The 25562-nt window shown below is 44.8% G+C and overlaps 2 protein-coding genes across 2 annotated transcripts in view; one reads left to right on the top strand and one right to left on the bottom strand.

Moving 5' to 3' along the window:
* LOC138349705 (voltage-gated potassium channel subunit beta-2-like) overlaps positions 1-21707 on the bottom strand; it is a 120227-nt gene extending 98520 nt beyond the window's left edge. Inside the window, exon 1 of the mRNA XM_069340045.1 lies at positions 21651-21707. The gene's annotated coding sequence lies outside the window, so the exon portion shown is untranslated. The remainder of the gene's footprint in view (positions 1-21650) is intronic.
* Positions 21708-22651: 944 nt separating this feature from the next.
* On the top strand, positions 22652-25113 carry LOC138351341 (uncharacterized). The gene is made up of 2 exons (XM_069303075.1): positions 22652-22705; positions 23944-25113. Exons 1-2 carry the CDS (start codon positions 22652-22654, stop codon positions 25111-25113), a joined length of 1224 nt encoding a protein of 407 aa, XP_069159176.1.
* Positions 25114-25562: the final 449 nt, after the last annotated feature.

The following is a 25562-nucleotide window of genomic DNA, read 5'->3' as shown; positions in this document are numbered from 1 at the left end:
AGAACTAGGGTGGTGCTGGCGCCATCTGTGAGCTATATCTAGAGTGATGCTGGAGCCATATGTGGACCAGAGCTAGGGTGATGCGGGAGCCATCTGTGGGCCAGAGCTAGAGTGATGTTGGAACAATCTGTGAGTCAGAGTTAGGGTGACGCAGGAGCCATCTGTGAGCCAGAGCTAGGGTGATGCTCGAGCTATATGTGACCCAGAGCTAGGGTGATGCTGGACCCATCTGTGGGCCAGAGTTGAGTGATGCTTTAGCCATCTGTGGGTCAGAGCTAGAGTGATGATGGCGCAATCCGTGGGCCAGAGCTAGGGTGAAGCTGGAACCATTTGTGGGCCAGAGCTAGGGTGGTGCTGGAGCCATCTGTGAGCTAGAGTTAGGGTGATGCTGTAGCTATCTGAGGCCAGAACTAAGGTGATGCTGGAGCCATCTGTGGCCCAGAGCTAGAGTGATGCTGGAGCCATCTGTGGGCCAGAGACAGAGTGATGCTGTAGCCATCTGTGGGCCAGAGCTAGAGTGATGTAGGAGCCATCTGTGAGCTAGAGCAAGATTGATGCTGTAGCCATCTCTGAGCCAGAGAAAGAGTGATGTTGGAGCCATCTGTGGGCCAGAGCAAGAGTGATGCTGGAGCCATCTGTGGGCCAGAGCAAGAGTGATGCTGGAGCCATCTGTGGGCCAGAGCTAGAGTGAAGCAAAGAACCATCAGTGGGCCAGAGCTAGGGTGATGCTGTCGCCATCTTTTGGCCAGAGCTAGAGTGATGCTGTAGACATCTGTGGGCTAGAGCTAGGGTGATATTAGAGCTATCTGTGGGCCACAGCAAGGGGGTGCTGGAGCCATCTGTGGGCCAGAGCTAGGGAGATGCTGGAGCAGTCTGTGGGCCTTAGCTAGGGTGAGGCAGGAGCCATTTGTTGGCCAGAGGTAGGGTGATGCTGGAGCCATCTGTGGGCCAGAGCTAGAGTGATGCTGGAGCCATCTGTGGGCCACAGCAAGGGGGTGCTGGAGCCATCTGTGGGCCAGAGGTAGGGTGATGCTGGTACCATCTATGAGCCAGAGCTAGAGCGATGTTGGTGCCATCTGCGGGCCAGAGCTAGAATGATGCTGGAGCCATCTGTGGGCCAGAGGTAGGGTGATGCTAGTGCCATCTGTGGGCCATAGCTAGGGTGATGCTGGAACCATCTGTGGGCCAGAGCTTGGATGATGCGGGAGTCATCTGTGGGCCACAGCTAGGGGTAACGCTGGAACCAATTGTTAGCCGGAGCAAGAGTGATGCTTGAGCCATCTGTGGGCTAGAGTTGAGTGATGTAGTAGTAATCTGTAGGCCAAAGCGAGGGTGATTCTAGAGCCGTCTTTGGGCCAGAGAAGTAGTAAAGCTGGAGCCATCTGTGGGCCAGAGCTAGGGCGATGCTGGAGCCATCTGTGGGTAAAAGCTAAGGTAATGGTGGAGCCATCTGTGGGCCAGATCAAGAGTAATGCTGTAGCCATCTATGGGTCAGAGCAAAGCTGATGCTGGAGCCATCTGTGGGCCAGAGCTAGAGTGATGCTAGTGCCATCTGTGGCCTAGAGCTAGAGTGATGCAGGAGCCAACTGTGGGCCAGAGCTAGGGTGATGCTTAAGCCATCTGTGGGCAAGAGCTAGAGTGATGATAGAGCCGTCTGTGGGCCACAGCTAGAGTGATACTGGAGCCATCTGTGGGCCATAGCTTGGGTGATGCTAGTGCCATCTGTGGTCCATAGCTAGGGTGACGATGGATCCATCTTTAGGCCACAGCTCAGGTAATGCTGAAACCAATTGTTAGCCGGAGCAAGAGTGAGTTAGAGTGATCCTGGAGCCATCTGTAGGCCAGAGCTAGAGTGATCATGGAGCCATCTGTGGGCCAGAGTTGAGTGGTGTAGTTGTTATCTGTAGGCCAAAGCGAGGGGTGATGTTAGAGCCGTCTTTGGGCCAGAGCAGGAGTGTTGCTGTAGCCATCTGTAGGCCAGAGCTAGGGTGATTCTGGAGCCATCTGTGGATAAGAGCTAGGGTGATGCTGGAGCCATCAGTGGGCCAAAGGTAGAGTGATGCTGTAGCCATCTATGAGCCAGACCTAGGGTGATGCAGGAGCCATCTGTGAGCCAGAACTAGGGTGGTACTGGATTCATTTGTGAGCCAGAGCTAGGAAGATGCTGGAGCCATCTGTGGGCCATAGCTAGGGTGATGTTGGAGCCAACTGTGGGCTAGATGAGGAGTGATGCTGGAGTCACCTGTAGGCCAGAGCTAGTGTGATTAAGGGGCCATCTGTGGGCAAGAGCTGGAGTGAAGCTGAAGCCATCTGTGGGCCAGAGCTAAGGTGATGCTGGAGATATCTGAAGGTCAGAGCTAGAGTGATGCTGGAGCCATCTGTGGGCCAGAGCTAGAGTGATGCTGGAGCCATCTGTGGGCCAGAGCTAGAGCGATGCTGGAGCAATCTGTGGGCCAGATCTATGGTGATGCTGGAGCCATCTGTGGGTCAGAGCTATGGTTATGCTGGAGCCATCTGTGGGCCAGAGCAAGATTGACGCTGGAGCCAACTGGGAGCCAGAGCTATGGTGATGCTGGAGCCATCTGGGAGCCAGAGCTATGGTGATGCTGGAGCAATCTGTGGGCCAGATCTATGGTGATGCTGGAGCAATCTGTGGGCCAGATCTATGGTGATTCTGGAGCCATCTGTGGGCCAGAGATAGTGTGATGCAGGAGCCATCTGAGAGCCAGAGCTATGGTGATGCTGGGGCCATCTGTGGCCAGAGCTAGAATGATGCTGGATCAATTTGTGGGCCTGAGCTTGGGTGATGCTGGAGCCATCTGCGGGCCAGAGCTAAGGTGATGCTCGAGCCATCTATGAGCTGGAGCCATCTGTCGGCCAGAGTTGAGTGAGGCTTTACCATCTGTGGGTCAGAGCTAGAATGATGATGTCGCAATCTGTGGGCCGGAGCCAGAGTGATGCTGGAGCGACCTGTGGGCCAGAGCCAGAGTGATGTTGGAGCCATCTGTGGGTAAGAGCTAGGGTGATGCTGGAGCCATTTGTAGGCCAGAGCTAGGGTGATGCTGAAGCAATCTGTGGGCCAGAGCAAGAGTAATACTGGAGCAATCTGTGGGCCAGAGCTAGAGTGATGCTGGAGCCATATGTGGGCCAGAGCTAGAGTGATACTAGAGCCATCTGTGGGAAACAGCAAGGGGTGATGCCGGAGCCATCTGTGGGCCAGAGCTAGGGTGATGCTGGAGCATTCTGTGGGCCAGAGCTAGAGTGTTGCTGGAGCCATCTGTGGATTATAGCTAGGGTGATGTTGGAGCCATCTGTGGACCAGAGTTAGGGTAATGCTGGAGGCATCTATGGGCCAGAGCTAAGGTGATGCTGGAGCCATCTGTGGGAAACAGCTAGGGTGATGCCGGAGCCATCTGTTGGCCAGAACTAAGACGATTCTGGAGCCATCTGTGAGACAGAACTAGGGTGATGCTGAAGTAATCTATGGGACAGAGCTAGTGTAATGCTGGAGCCATCTGTGGGCCAAAGCTAGAGTGATGTTAGAGCCATCTGTGGGCCAGAGCTCTGGTGATGCTGGAGCCATCTGTGGGCCAAAGATAGAGTGATGCTGGAGTAATCTGTGTGAGAGCTAGTGTAAAGCTGAAGCCATCTGTGGACCAGAGTCAGAGTCAAGCTGGAGCAATCTGTGGGTCACAGCTAGAGTGAAGCTGGAGCCATCTGTGGGTCACAGCTAGAGTGATGCTGGGGCCATCTGTGGGCCAGAGCTAGAGTGATGCTGGAGCCATCTGCGTGTCAGAGCTCTAGTGACACAGAAGCCATCTGTGGGCCAGAGCTAGAGTGATACTAGAGCCATCTGTGGGACACAGCGAAGGTGATGCCGGAACAGTCTGTGGCCTGAGCTAGGGTGATGATGGTGCCATCTGTTGGTCAGAGCTAGTGTAATGGTGGAGCCATCTGTGGGCCAAAGCTAGAGTGATGTTAAAGTCATCTGTGGGCCAGAGCTCTGGTGATGCTGGAGCCATCTGTGGTCCAGAGCTATAGTGAAGCTGTAGCAATATGTGGGTCAGAGCAATGGTGATGCTGGAGCCATCTGTGATCTGTATCTAGGGTGATGCTGGACCCATCTGTTGACCAGAGCTAAGGTGATGCTGAAGCCAACTGTGGGCAAGAGCAAGAGTGATACTGGAGCCATCCGTGGGTCAGAGCTTGGGTGATGATGGAGCCATCTGTGGGCCAGAGCTAGAATGATGCTGGAGCCATCTGTGGGCCAGATCTCGAGTGATTCAAAGAGGCAATTGTGGGCCAGAGTTAGTGTGATGCTGGAGCCATCTGTGGGCCGGAGCTAGGGTGATGAAGAGCCATCTGTGGGTCATATCTATAGTGTCGCTGGAGCCATCTGTGGACCAGAGCTAAGGTGATGCTGAAGCCAACTGTGGGCAAGAGCATGAGTGATGCTGGAGCCATCTGTGGACCAGAGCTATGGTGGTGCTGGAACCATCTGTGGACCAGAGCTATTGTGATGCTGGAGCCATCTTTGGACCAGAGCTAGTGTGATGCGGAGATCATATGTGGGCCAGAGCTATGGTGATGCTGGAGCCATCTGTGGGTCATATCTATAGTGACGCTGGAGTCATCTGTGGACCAGAGCTATGGTGATACTGGAGCCATCTGTGGACCAGACCTAGTGTGATGCGAAAACCATCTGTGCGCCAGAGCTATTGTGATGCTGGAGCCATCTGTGAGCCAGAACTAGAGTGATGCTGGAGCCATCTGTGGACCAGAGCTAGGCTGATGCTGGAGCCATCTGTGGGGCCTGAGCTAAGGTGATACGGAAGCCATCTGTGGGCCAGAGCTATTGTGATGCTGGAGCCATCTGTGAGCCAGAACTAGAGTGATGCTGGAGTCATCTGTGGGCCAGAGCTAGAGAGATGCTGGAGCCATCTGTGGGCCAGAGCTAGAGTGATGCTGGAGCCATCTGTGGGCCAGAGCTAGAGTGAAGTTGTAGCCATCTGTGGGCCAGAGCTAGCGTGATGCTGGAGCCATCTGTGGGCCAGAGCTAGAGAAATGCTGGAGCCATCTGTGGGCCAGAGTTAGAGAGATGCTGGAGCCATCTGTGGGCCAGAGCTAGAGTGATGCTGGAGCCATCTGTGGGCCAGAGCTAGAGAGATGCTGGAGCCATCTGTGGGCCAGAGCTAGAGTGATGTTGGAGCCATCTGTGGGCCAGAGCTAGAGAGATGCTGGAGCCATCTGTGGGCCAGAGCTAGAGAGATGCTGGAGCCATCTGTGGGCCAGAGCTAGAGTGATGCTGGAGCCATCTGTGGGCCAGAGCTAGAGTGATGCTGGAGCCATCTGTGGGCTAGAGCTAGAGATATGCTGGAGCCATCTGTGGGCCAGAGCTAGAGAGATGCTGGAGCCATCTGTGGGCCAGAGCTAGAGTGATGCTGGAGCCATCTATGTGCCAGAGCTAGAGTGAAGTTGTAGCCATCTATGGGCCAGAGCTAGCGTGATGCTGGAGCCATCTGTGGGCCAGAGCTAGAGAGATGCTGGAGCCATCTGTGGGCCAGAGCTAGAGAGATGCTGGAGCCATCTGTGGCCAGAACTACGATTTCATGGTTTAGAACACTATTGTGGTGATGCAAGGTGGGTATTCATCCCCCTCATGCCTCTGTTCACCTGTAAACTCGAAAGCAAGGCTTCTGTTGTGGGTTGCATCCTGCAGAATTGTTATCTGATTTACTTCATTTCGCATAGGAATACATAGATAACCGGGAGTTATTCAACTATTGTGGTTCGCAATGGGGAAGGTGAGGCGATTGGATACTAGCCACTGGCCTGAGAGTCACTAGCCACTAGCTTGAGAGCAACCAGCCTCTAGCCTGAGAGCAAGTAGCCTCTAGCCTGAGAGCCACTAGCCTGAGAGCAACTAACCACTAGCCTGACAGCCACTAGCCTGACAGCCACTAGCCACTAGCCTGAGAGCCACTTGCCTGAGAGCTACTAGCCACCAGCCCGAGGACCATTAGCCTCAGAGCCGCTAGCCACTAATCAGAGAGCCACTAGCTTGAGAGCCACTAATCAGAGAGCCACTATCCTGAGAGCCACTAGTCTGAGAGCCACTATCCTGAGAGCTACTAGTCTGAGAGCCACTAGCCACTAGCCTGAGAGCCAATAGTCTGCGAGCCACTAGCCTGAGAGCCAATAGCCTGAGAGCCACTAGTCTGAGAGCCACTAGCCTGAGAGCCACTAGCCACTAACCTGAGAGCAACTAGCCTGAGAGCCACTAGCCACTAGCCTGACAGCCACTAGCCACTAACCTGAGAGCCACAAGCCACTAGCCTGAGAGCCACTAGCCACTAGCCTAAGAGCCAATAGCCTGAGAGCCACTAGCCTGAGAGCCACTAGCCTGAGAGCCACTAGCCTGAGAGCCACTAGCCACTAGCCTGAGAGCCACTAGCCACTAGCCTGAGAGTCAATAGTCTGAGAGCCACAAGCCTGAGAGCCACTAGTCAGAGAGCCACTAGCCACTAGCCTGAGAGCCAATAGTCTGAGAGCCACTAGTCTGAGAGCCACTAGTCTGAGAGCCACTAGCCTGAGAGCCACTAGCCTGAGAGCCATTAGCCTGAGTGCCAAAAGTATGAGAGCCACTAGCCACTAGCCTGAAAGCCAATAGTCTGAGAGCCACTAGCCTGAGAGCCACTAGCCACTAGCCTGAGAGCCAATAGTCTGAGAGCCACTAGCCTGAGAGCCAATAGCCTGAGAGCCACTAGTCTGAGAGCCACTAGCCTGAGAACCACTAGCCACTAGCCTGAGAGCCACTAGCCACTAGCCTGAGAGCCACTAGTCACTAGCCTGAGAGCCACTAGCCACTAGCCTGAGAACCAGTAGCCTGAGAGCCACTAGCCACTAGCCTGAGAGCCACTAGCCACTAGCCTGAGAGCCACTAGCCACTAGCCTGAGAGCCAATAGCCTGAGAGCCACTAGCCACTAGCCTGAGAGCCACTAGCCTGAGAGCCACTAGCCACTAGCCTGAGAGCCAATTGTCTGAGAGCCACAAGCCTGAGAGCCACTAGTCAGAGAGCCACTAGCCACTAGCCTGAGAGCCAATAGTCCGAGAGCCACTAGTCTGAGAGCCACTAGTCTGAGAGCCACTAGCCTGAGAGCCACTAGCCACTAGCCTGAGAGCCACTAGCCACTAGCCTGAGAGCCACTAGCCTGAGAGCCACTATCCTGAGAGCCACTAGCCTGAGAGCCATTAGCCTGAGAGCCACTAGCCTGAGAGCCACTAGCCACTAGCCTGAGAGCCAATAGTCTGAGAGCCACTAGCCTGAGAGCCAATAGTCTGAGAGCCACTAGCCTGAGAGCCACTAGCCTGAGTGCCAATAGTCTGAGAGCCACTAGCCACTAGCCTGAAAGCCAATAGTCTGAGAGCCACTAGCCTGAGAGCCACTAGCCACTAGCCAGAGAGCCAATAGTCTGAGAGCCACTAGCCTGAGAGCCACTAGCCACTAACCTGAGAGCAACTAGCCTGAGAGCCACTAGTCACTAGCCTGAGAGCCACTAGCCACTAGCATGAGAGCCACTAGCCTGAGAGCCACTAGCCACTAGCCTGAGAGCCACTAGCCACTAGCCTGAGAGCCAATAGCCTGAGAGCCACTAGCCACTAGCCTGAGAGCCACTAGCCACTAGCCTGAGAGCCAATAGTCTGAGAGTCACAAGCCTGAGAGCCACTAGTCAGAGAGCCACTAGCCACTAGCCTGAGAGCCAATAGTCCGAGAGCCACTAGTCTCAGAGCCACTAGTCTGAGAGCCACTAGCCTGAGAGCCACTAGCCTGAGTGCCAATAGTCTGAGAGCCACTAGCCTGAGAGCCACTAGCCACTAGCCTGAGAGCCAATAGTCTGAGAGCCACTAGCCTGAGAGCCTATAGTCTGAGAGCCACTAGCCTGAGTGCCAATAGTCTGAGAGCCACTAGCCTGAGAGCCACTAGCCTGAGAGCCACTAGCCTGAGTGCCAATAGTCTGAGAGCCACTAGCCTGAGAGCCACTAGTCTGAGAGCCACTAGCCTGAGAGCCACTAGCCTGAAAGCCACTAGCCTGAGTGCCAATAGTCTGAGAGCCACTAGCCACTAGCCTGAGTGCCAATAGTCTGAGAGCCACTAGCCTGAGAGCCACTAGTCTGAGAGCCACTAGCCTGAGAGCCACTAGCCTGAGAGCCAATAGTCTGAGAGCCACTAGCCTGAGAACCACTAGCCACTAGCCTGAGAGCCAATAGTCTGAGAGCCACTAGCCTGAGAGCCACTAGCCTGAGAGCCACTAGTCTGAGAGCCACTAGCCTGAGAGCAACTAGCCTGAGAGCAACTAGCCTGAGAGCCACTAGCGTAAGAGGAACTAGCTACTTGCCTGACAGCAACTAGCCTGAGAGCCACTAGCGTAAGAGGAACTAGCTACTTGCCTGAGAGCAACTAGCCTGAGAACCACTAGCGTGAGAGCCATTAGCCACTAGCCACTAGCCCGAGAGCCTCCGGGACTCCCTTGCTAGTCCCTGGCGGTGAACAGTCTGCTTGATCAAGATGCATATTTCCTGGAGATATATCACAGATGAGAGGCCATAAGAGAGAGAATGATGCTGAAGGTGGAGCCACTACATCTCCCTCATCCTGGGAACATACTGGTTAATGAAAGACCTGGGTAAATACTGGTTTAGGAAAGCCATTGTAAATGCTGGTTTAGGAAAGACATTTCTATATAATGGCTTTGGAAACACCTGGATTTATGAAAAACCTGGGGTAAATACTGGTTTGAAAAAGACCTGGGTAAATACGGGTTTACGAAAAACCTAGGGTAAATACCGGTTTGAGAAAGACCTGGGGTTAATACAGGTTTAGGAAACAGGTTGTTGGTGTGTGGAAAAAATTACCGGACACACAATAAACCTGGGAAAACATGATTGTTGCATGCGTAGGTTATACATATGTATGAATGAATAAGTTTTGGTGGATATAAATTGGCGCTGCCTCGTATATACCAAATGAGGCTACCTCGTAAGGGTCAATTGGCGCTGCCTCGTATATACCAAATGAGGCTACCTCGTAAGGGTCAATTGGGGCTGCCTCGTATGGAACAATTACCGCTGCCTCGTATGGAACAATGGGCGCGGTCTCGTATGGACTAATTAACGCTGCCTCGTATGAACCAATAGGAAATAGGGGGGATATTTATAGGATATTAAAAATATCAACACAAGACAGAACACGAAACAATGGGTATAAATTGGATAAGTTTAGATTTAGGAAAGACTTGGGTAAATACTGGTTCAGTAACAGGGTTGTTGATTTGTGGAACTAATTGCCGCGTAACGTGGTGCAGGTGGGGTCCCTCGACTGTTTCAAGCGCGGGTTGGACAAGTATATGAGTGGGATTGGGTGGTTATAGATAGGAGCTGCCTCGTATGGGCCAATAGGCCTTCTGCAGTTACCTTTGTTCTTATGTTCTTAAATGCCTCTTATGGGCAAAACAGGAGCTGCCTCGAATAGAACAATTGGAACTGCCTCATATGGACCAATAGGAGCTGTCTCGTATGGACCAATAGGAGCTGCCTCGTATGGACCAATAGGAACTGCCTCGTATGGACCAACAGGAGCTGCCTCATGTGGGCCATAGGAGCTGCCTCGTGTGGGCCAATAGGAACTACCTCGTATGGACCAATTGAAGCTGCTTCGTATGGACCAATACGAGCTGCCTCGTATGGACCAATTGGAGCTGCCTAGTATGGACCAATATAAGCTGCCTCGTGTGGACCAATTACCTCGTATGGACTAATAGGAGCTGCCTCGTATGGACCAATAAGAGTTGCCTCGTATGGACCAATAGCAGCTGCCTCGTATGGACCAATAGGAGCTGTCTCGCATGGACCAATAAGAGCTGTCTCGTATGGACCAATAGGAGCTGCCTCGTATGGACCAATAGGAGCTGCCGACTTGCCTCGAATGTATCATTAGGAGCTGCCTCGTATGAACCAATAGGAGCTACTTCGTAAGGCAGGTAGCTTCACTCAGTTAAATTGTATTCACTCAGCGCCAATAGGTGCTGAATAAATGCAATTTAAGCTTTGTTAATCTTTCTTCATATGGCAAGTTTCTAATTTGGGGGATTAACTTAGTCATCTTACGCTGGACACGTTCAAGTGAATTTATATCTATTCTATAGTATGGCGACCAAGACGGAACTACATAATCTAAATAGGTCCTAACCAGAGCAAGATATAGCTGAAGAACCACACCAGGTGTCTCGTTAGTAACACTTCGATTAATAAATCCCAGTGTCCTATTTGTCATATTACGAACATTTATGCATTGATTTATGTGGTTTTTAAATTCTTACTAATTATTGCCCCAGACGCCTTTTGCAATTAGACTTCGCAATCTCAACACCATCTAGCTCGTATTTTGTAATTCTATCATCATTATCTAGCCTTAAAACCTTACATTTGTCAGTTCTAAACTGCAAATGCCAATCTTTTTGACTGTTTCCAAACCCTATTTAGATCGTGTTGAAGTGATAGAGAGTCTTTCTGTGTTTATTTCCTTCCCGATTTTTGTATAATCGGCAAATTTGCAAATATTGCTGCTCAAACCTGAATCTAAATCATTTATATATATTATAAACAACAGAGGTCCCAGGACAGAGCCTTGAGGCACTCCACTTACAAGATTTTCCCGCTCTGACTTAACCCGATTTATGCTAACTTTCTGTTTCCTTTGGTATAGTCATGCCCTAATCAAACTTAATATAGCTCCCCAATACCATGAGCCTCTATCTTTTTAATCAGTCTTTCATGTGGTACTGTAACAAAAGCTTTGCTAAATTCAAGGAACACAACATCACAAACCTTACCACTATCAACTGCCTCAACTATGCTGGAATAAAAAGTTAGCAAATTTGTTAAACATGAACGGCCATTTGTAAATCTATGTTGTGAATCATTAATTTATGTTTTTCAAGATGAAGACGAATGGAATTTGCAATTATCGATTCAAGTAACTTTCCCACAATAGACGTTAGCTTATTGGCCGATAGTTGGGCGCTAGTGATCTATCTCCTTTCTTGAAAATTGGTTCCACATTAGCAACCTTCCACGACTCTGCCTGACTCTAATGATTTATTAAATATGGTAGACAATGGATCGCAAAACTCCTCTTTGCATTCTTTAAGCACCCTGGCATCCGGGCCTGGCGCTGTTTGGCTTGAGTTTGATCGATGTTCCCTTCGGGAATCTTAATTTTAAAGTTAATAGGAATATTGATATAATAAACATCTTATTTCAGTCTCTTTACTTTAAAATGCTTAATGTTTCCAACACTTCTCGTATTCATCATCAGATCTAAAAGAAAAATCAGAAGTCACAATTAAATAACGAGCAAACAAAGAACTCATACTGAATAAAATTACCTATCAAATTACCTATCAGAAAGATGATAGCCGACGATACACTCTGTCGGCTATCATCCCGATTGTCTCGTCCACAGGTACGTTGGTAAACAGTGAATGTTTGGTAAACATTCACTGTTTACCAACGTACCTGTGGACGAGACAATCGGGATGATAGCCGACAGAGTGTATCGTGATCCGGCCTGTACTCCTCTTGACATACCAGAATATATTCTAAGGAAACTACTCCAAGCTTGTACTAAAGAGGCACCCTTCTTGAGCCCGGATGGGCACATGTATCAGCAAGCAGATGGGGTCGCCATGGGTTCTCCCCTAGGTGTCCTGTTTGCAAACTTCTACATGGGTACCATCGAGCAAAAAGTCTTAGTCGACATGAACTTGAAACCGGCCATATACTGCAGGTATGTTGACGACAATTTTACACAGGTACCTGATGTCAGACATCTGCAGGAGCTGAAGGAGGCATTTGAGCAGAGTTCCGTGCTGCGTTTCACTTACGAGATGGAAAAGGATGGGAAGCTGCCCTTTCTAGATGTAACAGTCATGGAAAAGAGCGGAGGTTTCCACACTGCAGTCTACACTAAGGAAACGAACATAGGAATGTGCCTAAATGCCAACAGCGACTGCCCAGACAGGTACAAGAGGAGTGTTGTTAACGCTTATGTCGACCGTGCTCTCAGCCACAGCTCAGAATGGAAGCAAGTCGACGAAGAACTCTGTAGGGTAAGGCAGGTCCTAGTCAACAACGGCTTCTCCAATGGTTTCGTCGAAGACATCATAAGAAGGAAAGTGAACCGCCATGCAACCTCTGAAGAGACAACTAACACAACACCTATACCCCCTATTAGACTATTTTACAGAAACTTCTTTTCCACAGCTCATAAAACGGAGGAAAGGGTCTGGAAAGATATTGTTAATAGAAACGTTATCCCTACAGACAAAAATCAGAGGATACAACTGACGATTTACTATAAAACCAGAAAAACGGCCAGCCTACTCATGAGAAACTCTCCAGACACAAAGCAGAACGCTTTAAAAGAGACCAACGTCGTCTATGCCTTCAAATGCCCTCTTGGGGACTGTAAGCTCCAAAAAAACCCAGTATATAGGCAAGACAACAACATCTCTTTCTAGGCGTTTAACGATGCATAAGCAACAGGGCTCCATTAAGGAACATATAATCTCTTCCCACAACCAAGCCATCGCCAGAGAAATCCTAGTAAACAACACAGAAATCATCGATAGATACAGCGATAGCAGGCGGCTTGACGTCTGCGAGGCACTACACATCAAGAAGTCAACACCAGCAATCAACAGCCAATTAATGCACAACTATATTCTACCCACCTCAAGACTCCGCTCCAATATAGAAGCATCAAGAAATATGGACCAATAGGCTTTCTACAATCACTTCCATTCAATACCCATTGTTTCTGTTCTGTCTTGTGTTTAGGAATTTAATACCCTATTAATACCACCTCACTCCATCCACCTCACTCAAATGTAGATATAAACAAATCGAAGATGTGTAAGTTCTATTCAGTTGTGTATGTGTAAACTAAAGTCTTTGAAAATGTAATAAGTTTTACGAAACGCGCTCAAGTGTCGCGTCAGACTAGAAATAAAAATGAATTTTGGAGAATTGATTTTTGAATTACCACCAACAGTGAAAAGAAACGTACGAAAGATCGAGAAAATTCGTGTTAGAATTATTAATCTTACTTTTTCGGTCATATTTAATAATATATATATATATATATATATATATATATATATATATATATATATATATATATATATATATATATATATATATATATATATATATATATATATATATATATATATATATATATATATATATATATAACAGGTGGCGCTGCCACCCACAGGGAAGCGGCCAAATCCCGTAAGTATAGAGAACTGGATCACCACTACAATTTTGTCCCCATTGCTTCTGAGACACTCGGCGCCTGGGGTAAAAGTGCTACCAGTTTTTTGAAGGAACTGGGTTCTAGGCTCATTGAAACAACAAGGGACCCAAGAGCTGCAAGCTTTCTTTTCCAGCGCCTCAGTGTGGCGATACAGAGGGGAAATGCGCACTGCATCCAGGGTTCCTGCCCGCCATCTGAGGAGCTGGAGGAACTCGACAACCTATGATAACCATCTTTGTAACCCATATGTAACTCCTTTTTTGTAACAAAGTTCAAATAAAGTAAATATATATGTGTACATACAAAAGAATGGGGGTGGTAGGAGAAGATAATATTAGTGTTCAGTGAGAAACCACAAAGTCTCCTCTGAATACTTTTTATTTTCTTCTTCGAGGCTATGGGTCCCCACATTGGCACCAGAGATGGTACCCTCACTATATATATATATATATATATATATATATATATATATATATATATATATATATATATATATATATATATATATATATATATATTTATATATATATATATATATATATATATATATATATATATATATATATATATGTCGTACCTAATAGCCAGAACGCACTTCTCAGCCTACTATTCAAGACCCGATTTGCCTAATAAGCCAAGTTTTCATGAATTAATGTTTTTTCGTCTACCTAACCTACCTAACCTAACCTAACCTAGCTTTTTTTGGCTACCTAACCTAACCTTACCTATAAATATAGGTTAGGTTAGGTTAGGTAGGGTTGGTTAGGTTCGGTCATATATCTACGTTAATTTTAACTCCAATAAAAAAAAAATTGACCTCATACATAGAGAAAAGGGTTGCTTTATCATTTCATAAGAAAAAAATTATAGTAAATATATTAATTCAGGAAAACTTGGCTTATTAGGCAAATCGGGCCTAGAATAGTAGGCTGAGAAGTGAGTTCTGGCTACTAGGTACGACATATATATATATATATATATATATATATATATATATATATATATATATATATATATATATATATATATATATATATATATATATATATATATATATATATATATATATATATATATATATGTCGTACCTAATAGCCAGAACGCACTTCTCAGCCTACTATGCAAGGCCAAATTTGCCTAATAAGCCAAGTTTTCATGAATTAATTGTTTTTCGACTACCTAACCTACCTAACCTAACCTAACCTAACTTTTTCGGCTACCTAACCTAACCTAACCTATAGAGATAGGTTAGGTTAGGTTAGGTAGGGTTGGTTAGGTTCGGTCATATATCTACGTTAATTTTAACTCCAATAAAAAAAAATTGACCTCATACATAATGAAATGGGTAGCTTTATCATTTCTTAAGAAAAAAATTAGAGAAAATATATTAATTCAGGAAAACTTGGCTTATTAGGCAAATTTGGCCTTGCATAGTAGGCTGAGAAGTGCGTTCTGGCTACTAGGTACGACATATATATATATATATATATATATATATATATATATATATGTCGTACCTAGTAGCCAGAACGCACTTTTCGGCTTACTATGCAAGGCCCGATTTGCCTAATAAGCCAAGTTTTTCTGAAATAATATATTTTCTCTAAATTTTTTCTTATGAAATGAAAAAGCTACCCATTTCATTATGTATGAGGTCAATTTTTTTGTATTGGAGTTAAAATTAACGTAGATATATGACCGAACCTAACCAACCCTACCTAACCTAACCTAACCTATCTTTATAGGTTAGGTTCGGTTAGGTAGCCGAAAAAATTAGGTTAGGTTAGGTTAGGTAGGTTAGGTAGTCGAAAAACAATTAATTCATGAAAACTTGGCTTATTAGGCAAATTGGGCCTTGCATAGTAGGCCGAGTACTGTGTTCTGGCTACTAGGTACAACATATATATATATATATATATATGTCGTACCTAATAGCCAGAACTCACTTCTCAGCCTACTATTCAAGGCCCGATTTGCCTAATAAGCCAAGTTTTCATGAATTAATGTTTTTTCGTCTACCTAACCTACCTAACCTAACCTAACCTAGCTTTTTTTGGCTACCTAACCTAACCTTACCTATAAATATAGGTTAGGTTAGGTTAGGTAGGGTTGGTTAGGTTCGGTCATATATCTACGTTAATTTTAACTCCAATAAAAAAAATTGACCTCATACATAGAGAAAAGGGTTGCTTTATCATTTCATAAGAAAAAAATTATAGTAAATATATTAATTCAGGAAAACTTTGCTTATTAGGCAAATCGGGCCTTGAATAGTAGGCTGAGAAGTGAGTTCTGGCTACTAGGTACGACATATATATATATATATATATATATATATATATATATATATATATATATGTATATATATATATATATATATATATATATATATATATATATATATATATATATATATGTCGTACCTAGTAGCCAGAACTCTCTTCTCAGCCTACTATGCAAGGCCCGATTTGCCTAATAAGCCAAGTTTTCAGGAATTAATTGTTTTTCGACTACCTAACCTAACCTAACTTTTTCGGCTACCTAACCAAACCTAACCTATAAAGATAGGTTAGGTTAGGTTAGGTAGGGTTGGATAGGTTCGGTCATATATCTACGTTAATTTTAATTCCAATAAAAAAAAATTGACCTCATACATAATGAAATGGGTAGTTTTATCATTTCATAAGAAAAAAATTAGAGAAAATATAATAATTCAGGAAAAATTGGCTTATTAGGCAAATCGGGCCTTGCATAGTAGTCCAAAAAGTTCGTTCTGGCTATTAGGTACGACATATATATATATATATATATATATATATATATATATATATATATATATATATATATATATATATATATATATGTCGTACCTAGTAGCCAGAACGCACTTCTCGGCCTACTATGCATGGCCCGATTTGCCTAATAAGCCAAGTTTTCCTGAATTAACATATTTTCTCTAATTTTTTTCTTATGAAATGATAAAGCTACCCATTTCATAATGTATGAGGTCAATTTTTTTTATTGGAGTTAAATTTAACGTAGATATATGACCGAACCTAACCAACCCTACCTAACCTAACCTAACCTATCTTTATAGGTTAGGTTAGGTTAGGTAGCCGAAAAAGTTAGGTTAGGTTAGGTTAGGTAGGCTAGGTAGTCGAAAAAACATTAATTCATGAAAACTTGGCTTATTAGGCAAATCGGGCCTTGCATAGTATTCAGAGAAGTGCGTTCTGGCTAGACACAGTTTTTCATGTGAGGGAAATCTTCGAAACCTCTTTACCGATTGCTTTGAAATTTTGACACAACGTTGCATACGAATAGGAGGTGTTGTTATATACTTAATATATAGATACCAGACCTGTGTCAGGTAAAAACATGCTTTCTTTGAAAAACAGCGCCATCTGTTGGACGTAAGAGGGATAGTGAGGGACGAAGGGATGGGGGAATGGAGAATGGTGGGGAGGACAAGGGGACAGGAAAGTGGGGGATGGTGGGGAGGAAGAGGGGAAAGGGGAGGGGGGAAATGGAAGGGAAGACGAGGGAACGGGCGAGTGGGAGATGGTGGGGAGTATGAGGGGATGATGGAGGAGAAGGACTAGGGGATGGGGAGTGGGGAATGGTTGGGAGGACGAGGGGACGGGGGAGGGGGGAATGGTGGGGAGGACAAGGGAACAGTGAAAGGTAGCTGTGGCTGGGTACAGCTAGTATAAATAAAAATGGAAAAGTTCGTTTGTTCAAAATCGCTGATCTCCGCAAGTTCTTCACCGGTGTTCTCCAGGGTAGAACACCTGGAGAGAAATTATATAATATCAGACAGACAGTATGGTTTTCGATCTGGAAGATCCTGTGTATCGAATTTACTGTTTCTATGATCGAGCAACAGAGATATTACAGGAAAGAGATGGTTGGGTTGACTGCATCTATTTGGACCTAAAAAAAGGCTTTCGACAGGGTTCCACATAAGAGGTTGTTCTGGAAACTGGAAAATATTAGAGGGGTGACAGGTAAGCTTCTAACATGGATGAAAAATTTTCTGACTGATAGAAAAATGAGGGCAGTGATCAGAGGCAATGTATCGGACTGGAGAAATGTCACAAGTGGAGTACCACAAGGTTCAGTTCTTGCACCAGTGATGTTTATTGTCTACATAAATGATCTACCAGTTGGTATACAGAATTATATGAACATGTTTGCTGATGATGCTAAGATAATAGGAAGGATAAGAAACTTAGATGACTGTCATGCCCTTCAAGATGACCTGGACAAAATAAGTATATGGAGCACCACTTGGCAAATGGAATTTAATGTTAATAAATGCCATGTTATGGAATGTGGAATTGGAGAACATAGACCCCACACAACCTATATATTATGTGAGAAATCTTTAAAGAATTCTGATAAAGAAAGAGATCTAGGGGTGGTTCTAGATAGAAAACTATCACCTGAGGACCACATAAATAATATTGTGCGAGGAGCCTATGCCACGCTTTCTAACTTCAGAATTGCTTTTAAATACATGGATGGCGATATACTAAAGAAATTGTTCACGACTTTTGTTAGGCCAAAGCTAGAATATGCAGCGGTTGTGTGGTGCCCATATCTTAAGAAGCACATCAACAAACTTGAAAAGGTGCAAAGACATGCTACTAAGTGGCTCCCAGAACTGAAGGGCAAGAGCTACGAAGAGAGGGTAGAGGCATTAAATATGCCAAAACTAGAAGACAGAAGAAAAATAGGTGATATGATAACTACATACAAAATAATAACAGGAATTGATAAAATCGAAAGGGAAGATCTCCTGAGACCTGGAACTTTAAGAACAAGAGGTCAAAGATTTAAACTAGCTAAACACAGATGCCGAAGAAATATAAGAAAATTCACTTTCGCAAAAAGAGTGGTAGACGGTTGGAACAAGTTAAGTGAGAAGGTGGTGGAGGCCAAGACCGTCAGTAGTTTCAAAGCTTTATATGACAAAGAGTGCTGGGAAGACGTGACACCACGAGCGGAGCTCTCATCCTGCAACTACACATAGGTAATTACACTTAGGTAATTACCGGTTGCTTTGAAATTTTCACGCAACGTTCCATTCGCATCCGAGCCGGTTTTTATATACATGCTATATAGATGTCATGTCTGTAATAGTTAAAAAAAAAAAACATGCTTTTTCTGAAAAACTGTGTTTTTCATCTGAGGGAAATCTTCGAAACCTCTTTACCGATTGCTTTGAAATTTTGACACAACGTTGCATTCGAATAGGCGCGTCTTTTTATATATCAAATATATACATGCCTCACCTGTGACAGGAAAAAACATGTTTTTTTGAAAAACAGCGCCATCTGTTGGACTTAAGAGCAACACACGCTGTAATCTCCAAAAGATATTAACCGATTGCTTTGAAATTTTGACACAACGTTACATTCGAATAGGCGCATCTTTTTATGTACCTACTACATAGATGCCACCCCTGTGACAGGTAAAAACATGGGTTTTTAAAAAACACCGCCATCTGTTGCACATAATTGCAACATACATGCTATACTAAATATGTCACGAATTCCATTTCATTGTTTCCAATTGCATTGATAAATTTAATTTTCATAGGTTTTGATATATTTTATTTTTTATTGAATTATTTTGTGACATTGTGTTGGAATTGAGCTGCGTTGTTTACCATACCATTTATTTCGTAAGTATAAGTATAGATGCCACACCTGTGACAGGTAAAACTATGCGTTTCTTGAAAAACAGCGCCATCTGTTGCATGTAAGAGCAACACACATGCTACGCTAAATATGTTTCAATTCCATTTCAATGTTTCTGATTGCATTGACCAATTGAGTTTTCACATATTTTTATCTATTTACATTTTGATTTTATTATTTTGTGTGAATTGTGTTGGAAGTGAGCTGTGTTGCTTACCTTACCGTTCATTTCGTGAGTATAGTTTTATGTTTATTTCATATTTTTGTTTAATTTTTTAACTGTTTTTCTTATATTTCAGTGATGGGAACCTCAAGTGATCATGATGTTCCCATCAATTTTCTAATGGGAACATCAGACCCTTTGGGATGGCATCGGATGAGGGAGTGGGGAATTGTGGGGATGACGAGGGAACTAGAGAGGGGGTAATGGTGGGGAAGGACGAGGGGACGGAGGAGTTTGGGATTGTGGGGACGAAAGGATGAGGGGAATGGAAAATTGTAGGGAGGGCAAAGGGACAGGGGAGTGGGGCATGGTGGGAAAGAAGAGGGGATGGTGGAGTGGGGAATGATGGGGAGGACGAGAGGATGGAGGAGTGGGGGGATAGTTGGGAGGTCGAGGACACGGGTGAGGGGGTAATGGTGGGGAGGACTGGGGGACAGGGAAGGTCTGCTGTGGCCGAGTACTAGCAGTATATAAATAATAATGTAAATGTTCGTTTGTTCAAAATCGCTGTTCTCCCAAAGTTCTTCATCGATTGCTTTGAAATTTTGACACAACGTTCCATTCGCATACGAGCGTGTTTTTATATACATATTATATAGTTGTCACGTCTGTGACAAGTAAAAAATGTGTTTTTTTTAAAGTGTGTTTGGACACAACGTTGCATTCAAATACACGTGTGTTTTTATATACCTACTATATACATGCCACACCCTTGACAGGTAAAAACATGCTTTTTAAAAAAACATCACCATCTGTTGGACGTAAGAGCAACACATGCTGTGATCTCCGAAATTCTTACCATTTGCTTTGAAATTTTGACACAACGTTCCATTCGTATATGCGAGTGTTTTTATATACCTACTACATAGATACCACACCTGAGATAGGTAACACTTGCTTTTTTTGAAAAAGTGCACCATCTGTTGCACGAAAAAGCAACACACACTATACTAAATATGTTAGGATTCCATTTCAATGTTTCTGATTGCATTGCTAAATTGAATTTTCATAGAATTCTAATATATTTTCATTTTGATTTAGTTATTTTATGCAATACCATTCATGTCATGGGAATGGTTTATTTTTTAATTTTTTCATTGCTTTTCATTTCGTTATTTTGTAACTGTTCGCCCTAATTTGTCAGTGTTGGGAACATCAAATTATTTGATGTTCCCAACATCAATGGGAACATCAAATTATTTGATGTTCCCATTTTTCTGATGAGAACAAAAGATCATATGGGAACACATCGGACGAGGAAATGGGGATGGTGGGGAGAACAAGCAAGGGGATAAGAGTGGGGGAGGGTGCGGATGATGAGGGGATGGGTAATGGTGAGGAGGACGGGTGGACAGGGGGTATTATGGGGACAAGTGGGACAGGGAAGTGGAGAATGGAGGGGAGGACAATGGGGACAGGGAAGTGGGGGATGGTGGGGAGGATAGGGGGACAGGGGAGGGTTGCTGTGGCTCAGCAACGCATGGCCGGGTTCAGCTACATATATATATATATATATATATATATATATATATATATATATATATATATATATATATATATATATATATATATATATATATATATATATATATATATATATATATATATATATATATATATATATATGTATGTATGTATGTATGTATATGTCTGTAAATTTGTCATGCAAAAAAAAAAAGTGTCAGAGAAGGATAATTATGAACACGTGGCAGAAATAATAGTCTGTGATTACAAAGAACACACACGGTGGCTCATGTGAGCATTTGTGAGCAGAAATAAATGAACTGCACAGGGAATGAAACTAGCATACGTGAGCAAAAACACATTGTTCTTGGGCTTAAACTGTTATTTGTGAGCAAAAACACATTATGCATGGATTCAAACTATTATTTGTGACCAAACAAAATTATAATTGGGATTAAACGAGCATTTGTGAGATAACAAGTTATACCTGGCCCTCACATTATTATTTTGAGCAAAAACAAATTACATTTGGACTCAAACGAGCATTTGTGAGAAAGAAAAATTCACACTGGGGTTCTTTCGAGGATTTATGATAAAAAACCCACACACGCGGACTCAACTGAGCATTTGTGAGGAAATAAAACTTCACACTTGGACTCAAACGAGGTTTTCCGGTAAATAAAAACACCACACACGTGGACTCAAACAAGCATTTGTAAGCAAACAACTCAAACAAATTTGCTGGCTCAAAGGAGAGCACCTTAGAGAGTCAAAAGAAAACAGCACACAAGAACACCATTCGAGAACACGAGGGGAGAACACCAGGGGCAGAACACCAGAGCTGAACACCAGGGAAGAACATCAGAGAAGTTCACCCACGGTAGCAAGCAAGACTCTTTGAGCTCGTCTTCTGCGATTGAAGAAAACGGCGCCCGGGCTCTGAAGAGGGAAGAGAGACGCAACTAAAATACCTTAACATAAATTGAGTCGTGTATTTACTGTTTTAAACACCTGTCTCTATATTTTTACCTATATTGTTTCTGAACTTACCTGCATTTCACCTTGATTTCTATCTAATTGTTTGTTTTCACCACAACTTTATTTATATATATCTGCATTTCACTGTAGTATATTTACCTGTAATTAGCAATGATCACCGATATTCAAATTAAATACAGAATATATATTAATGAAAGTTTGTGTATTAAAGTAAATTATTTTATTTATACAATAAAACAGAAATAATGTTAATGTTGATCAATGTAATTAAACACATTAAAAATAACATATAACCACCAGCCCCTAAAAAAAGGAAAATCTCATTATAAATTTAAAAAAAAATATAGTCCAGTAGTTTTATGGTACACAGCCAATGTTCACAGTAAATTAAAAACATAATATCAAACCATTAGGAAAACAAATAAAGTGTTTAAGTACGAATAATAATGAAATAAAATTGAGTATAAAATTACACTAATTTGCATAGTTTGTAATTGATTATGTATACCATACATGATAAATTGCTAGTATCCCAAATAGGAATTGTGGGGGTTCAGTCCCTGAGCCCATTATGTGCCTCTGTAACCCCTTTCCACTACCGCCCACAAGATGGGTATGGGGTGCATAATGAATGAACTAAACTAAAACTAACTGCCAGATAGCAGTAAACTGTTTCTCGGGACAAACCCCTGTAGTCTACTTTATAACAACACAGAAGTGATTGTACTGGTCAGTAAACCGTCACATGTAAACCAATGGCAAGTGATTGTAATGGGTTGGGCCGGAAGATGGTAAGGCTTGATCAGTAGCAGCCATGACGAGGAGTTGAACCTGTACATTGGTAACTCTCAAGCGGACGTCCTAACCAGCTCGGCCATGACATGGTCAACAGCATGGCAACCTGGGATTCAACTGAATCCTCTAAGGGACTTGAGGTATCCTCATAGGCCCAAGTGCAACCGGACAATGGTTGTGAGAACTACTACTGAGGAAAGGCTACGGGAGTTAAACCCCACGCACCTGCAAGCTCGAAGAGAAAGGGAAGACATGATCACCACCTACAAAATACTCAAAGAAATTCATAGGGTGGAGAAAAATAAACTATCTAACATGGGTGGAACACGAACAAGGTGACACAGGTGGAAATTTAGTACCCAAAATAGCCACAAGGACATTAGAAAGTACTATTTCAGTGTCAGAGTAGCAGTACACTGGTGTAGCAGTACACTGTATAGCAGTACACTGTGTAGCAGTACACTGGTGTAGCAGTACACTGTATAGCAGTACACTGTGTAGCAGTACACTGGTGTAGCAGTACACTGTGTAGCAGTACACTGGTGTAGCAGTACACTAGTGTAGCAGTACACTGGTGTAGCAGTACACTGGTGTAGCAGTACACTGTGTAGCAGTACACTGGTGTAGCAGTACACTGGTGTAGCAGTACACTGGTGTAGCAGTACACTGTGTAGCAGTACACTGGTGTAGCAGTACACTGTGTAGCAGTACACTGGTGTAGCAGTACACTGGTGTAGCAGTACACTGGTGTAGCAGTACACTGGTGTAGCAGTACACTGTGTAGCAGTACACTGGTGTAGCAGTACACTGGTGTAGCAGTACACTGGTGTAGCAGTACACTGTGTAGCAGTACACTGGTGTAGCAGTACACTGGTGTAGCAGTACACTAGTGTAGCAGTACACTGGTGTAGCAGTACACTGTGTAGCAGTACACTGTGTAGCAGTACACTGGTGTAGCAGTACACTGTGTAGCAGTACACTGTGTAGCAGTACACTGGTGTAGCAGTACACTGGTGTAGCAGTACACTGGTGTAGCAGTACACTGTGTAGCAGTACACTGGTGTAGCAGTACACTGGTGTAGCAGTACACTAGTGTAGCAGTACACTGGTGTAGCAGTACACTGTGTAGCAGTACACTGTGTAGCAGTACACTGTGTAGCAGTACACTGGTGCAGCAGTACACTGTGTAGCAGTACACTGTGTAGCAGTACACTGGTGTAGCAGTACACTGTGTAGCAGTACACTGGTATAGCAGTACACTGGTGAAGCAGTACACTGGTGTAGCAGTACACTGGTGTAGCAGTACACTGGTGTAGCAGTACACTGGTGTAGCAGTACACTGTGTAGCAGTACACTGTGTAGCAGTATACTGGTGTAGGACCAAAGGGCCACCCAAAGTTCCAAGAGCCACACCAAAGTTCCAAGAGCCACAACAACGTTCCAAGAGCCACACCAAAGTTCCAAGGGCCACACCAAAGTTCCAAAAGCCACACCAAAGTTCCAAGAGCCACACCAACGTTCCAAGAGCCACACCAAAGTTCCAAGGGTCACACCAAAGTTCCAAGGGCCACATCAAAGTTCCAAGAGCCACACCAAAGTTCCAAGAGCCACACCAACGTTCCAAGAGCCACACCAAAGTTCCAAGGGCCACACCAAAGTTCCAAAAGCCACACCAAAGTTCCAAGAGCCACACCAACGTTCCAAGAGCCACACCAAAGTTCCAAGGGTCACACCAAAGTTCCAAGGGCCACACCAACGTTTTAAGAGCCACACCAAAGTTCCAAGGGCCACACCAAAGTTCCAAGGGTCACACCAAAGTTCCAAGGACCACACCAACGTTTTAAGAGCCACACCAAAGTTCCAAGGGCCACACCAAAGTTCCAAGAGCCACACCAAAGTTCCAAGAGCCACACCAACGTTCCAAGAGCCACACCAAAGTTCCAAGGGTCACACCAAAGTTCCAAGGGTCACACCAAAGTTCCAAGGGCCACACCAACGTTTTAAGAGCCACACCAAAGTTCCAAGGGCCACACCAAAGTTCCAAGGGCCATACCAAAGTTCCAAGAGCCACACCAAAGTTCCAAGGGCCACACCAAAGTTCCAAGGGCCACACCAAAGTTCCAAGGGCCACACCAAAGTTCCAAGGGCCACCAAAGTTCCAAGAGCCACACCAAAGTTCCAAGGGCCACACCAAAGTTCCAAGGGCCACCAAAGTTCCAAGAGCCACACCAAAGTTCCAAGAGCCACTCCAAAGTTCCAAGGGCAACACCAAAGTTCCAAGGGCCACACCAAAGTTCCAAGAGCCACACCAAAGTTCCAAGAGCCACACCAAAGTTCCAAGAGCCATGCCAAAGTTTCAAGAGCCACACCAAAGTTCCAAGGGCCACACCAAAGTTCCAAGGGCCACCAAAGTTCCAAGAGCCACATCAAAGTTCCAAGGGCCACACCAATGTTCCATGAGCCACACCAAAGTTCCAAGGGCCACACCAAAGTTCCAAGGGCCACACCAAAGTTCCAAGGGCCACCAAAGTTCCAAGAGCCACACTAAAGTTCCAAGAGCCACACCAAAGTTCCAAGGGCCACCAAAGTTCCAAGGGCCACACCAATGTTCATAGGGTCACACTAATGTTCCAATGGCCACACCAAAGTTCCAAGGGCCACACCATTGTTCCATTTGCCACACCAAAACTCCAAGGGCCACACCAAAGTTCCAAGAGCCACACTAAAGGTCCAAGGGCCACACCAAAGTTCCAAGGGCCATACCAATATTCCATGGGCCACACTAAAATTCCAAGGGCCACACCAAAGTTCCAAGGGCCACACCAATGTTCCAAGGGTCACACCAAAGTTCCAAGGGCCACACCAAAGTTCCAAGGGCCACACCAAAGTTCCAAGGGCCACACCAAAGTTCCAGGAGCCACACCAAAGTTCCAAGGGCCACACCAATGTTCCAAGGGCCACACCAAAATTCCAAGGGCCACACCAAAGTTCCAAGGG

Source organism: Procambarus clarkii, chromosome 5 (assembly GCF_040958095.1).
Source record: "Procambarus clarkii isolate CNS0578487 chromosome 5, FALCON_Pclarkii_2.0, whole genome shotgun sequence".
NCBI lineage: Eukaryota > Metazoa > Arthropoda > Malacostraca > Decapoda > Cambaridae > Procambarus > Procambarus clarkii.
The sequence above is the reverse complement of the archived record's forward strand: the minus strand, read 5'-3'. Positions and strand labels throughout refer to the sequence as shown.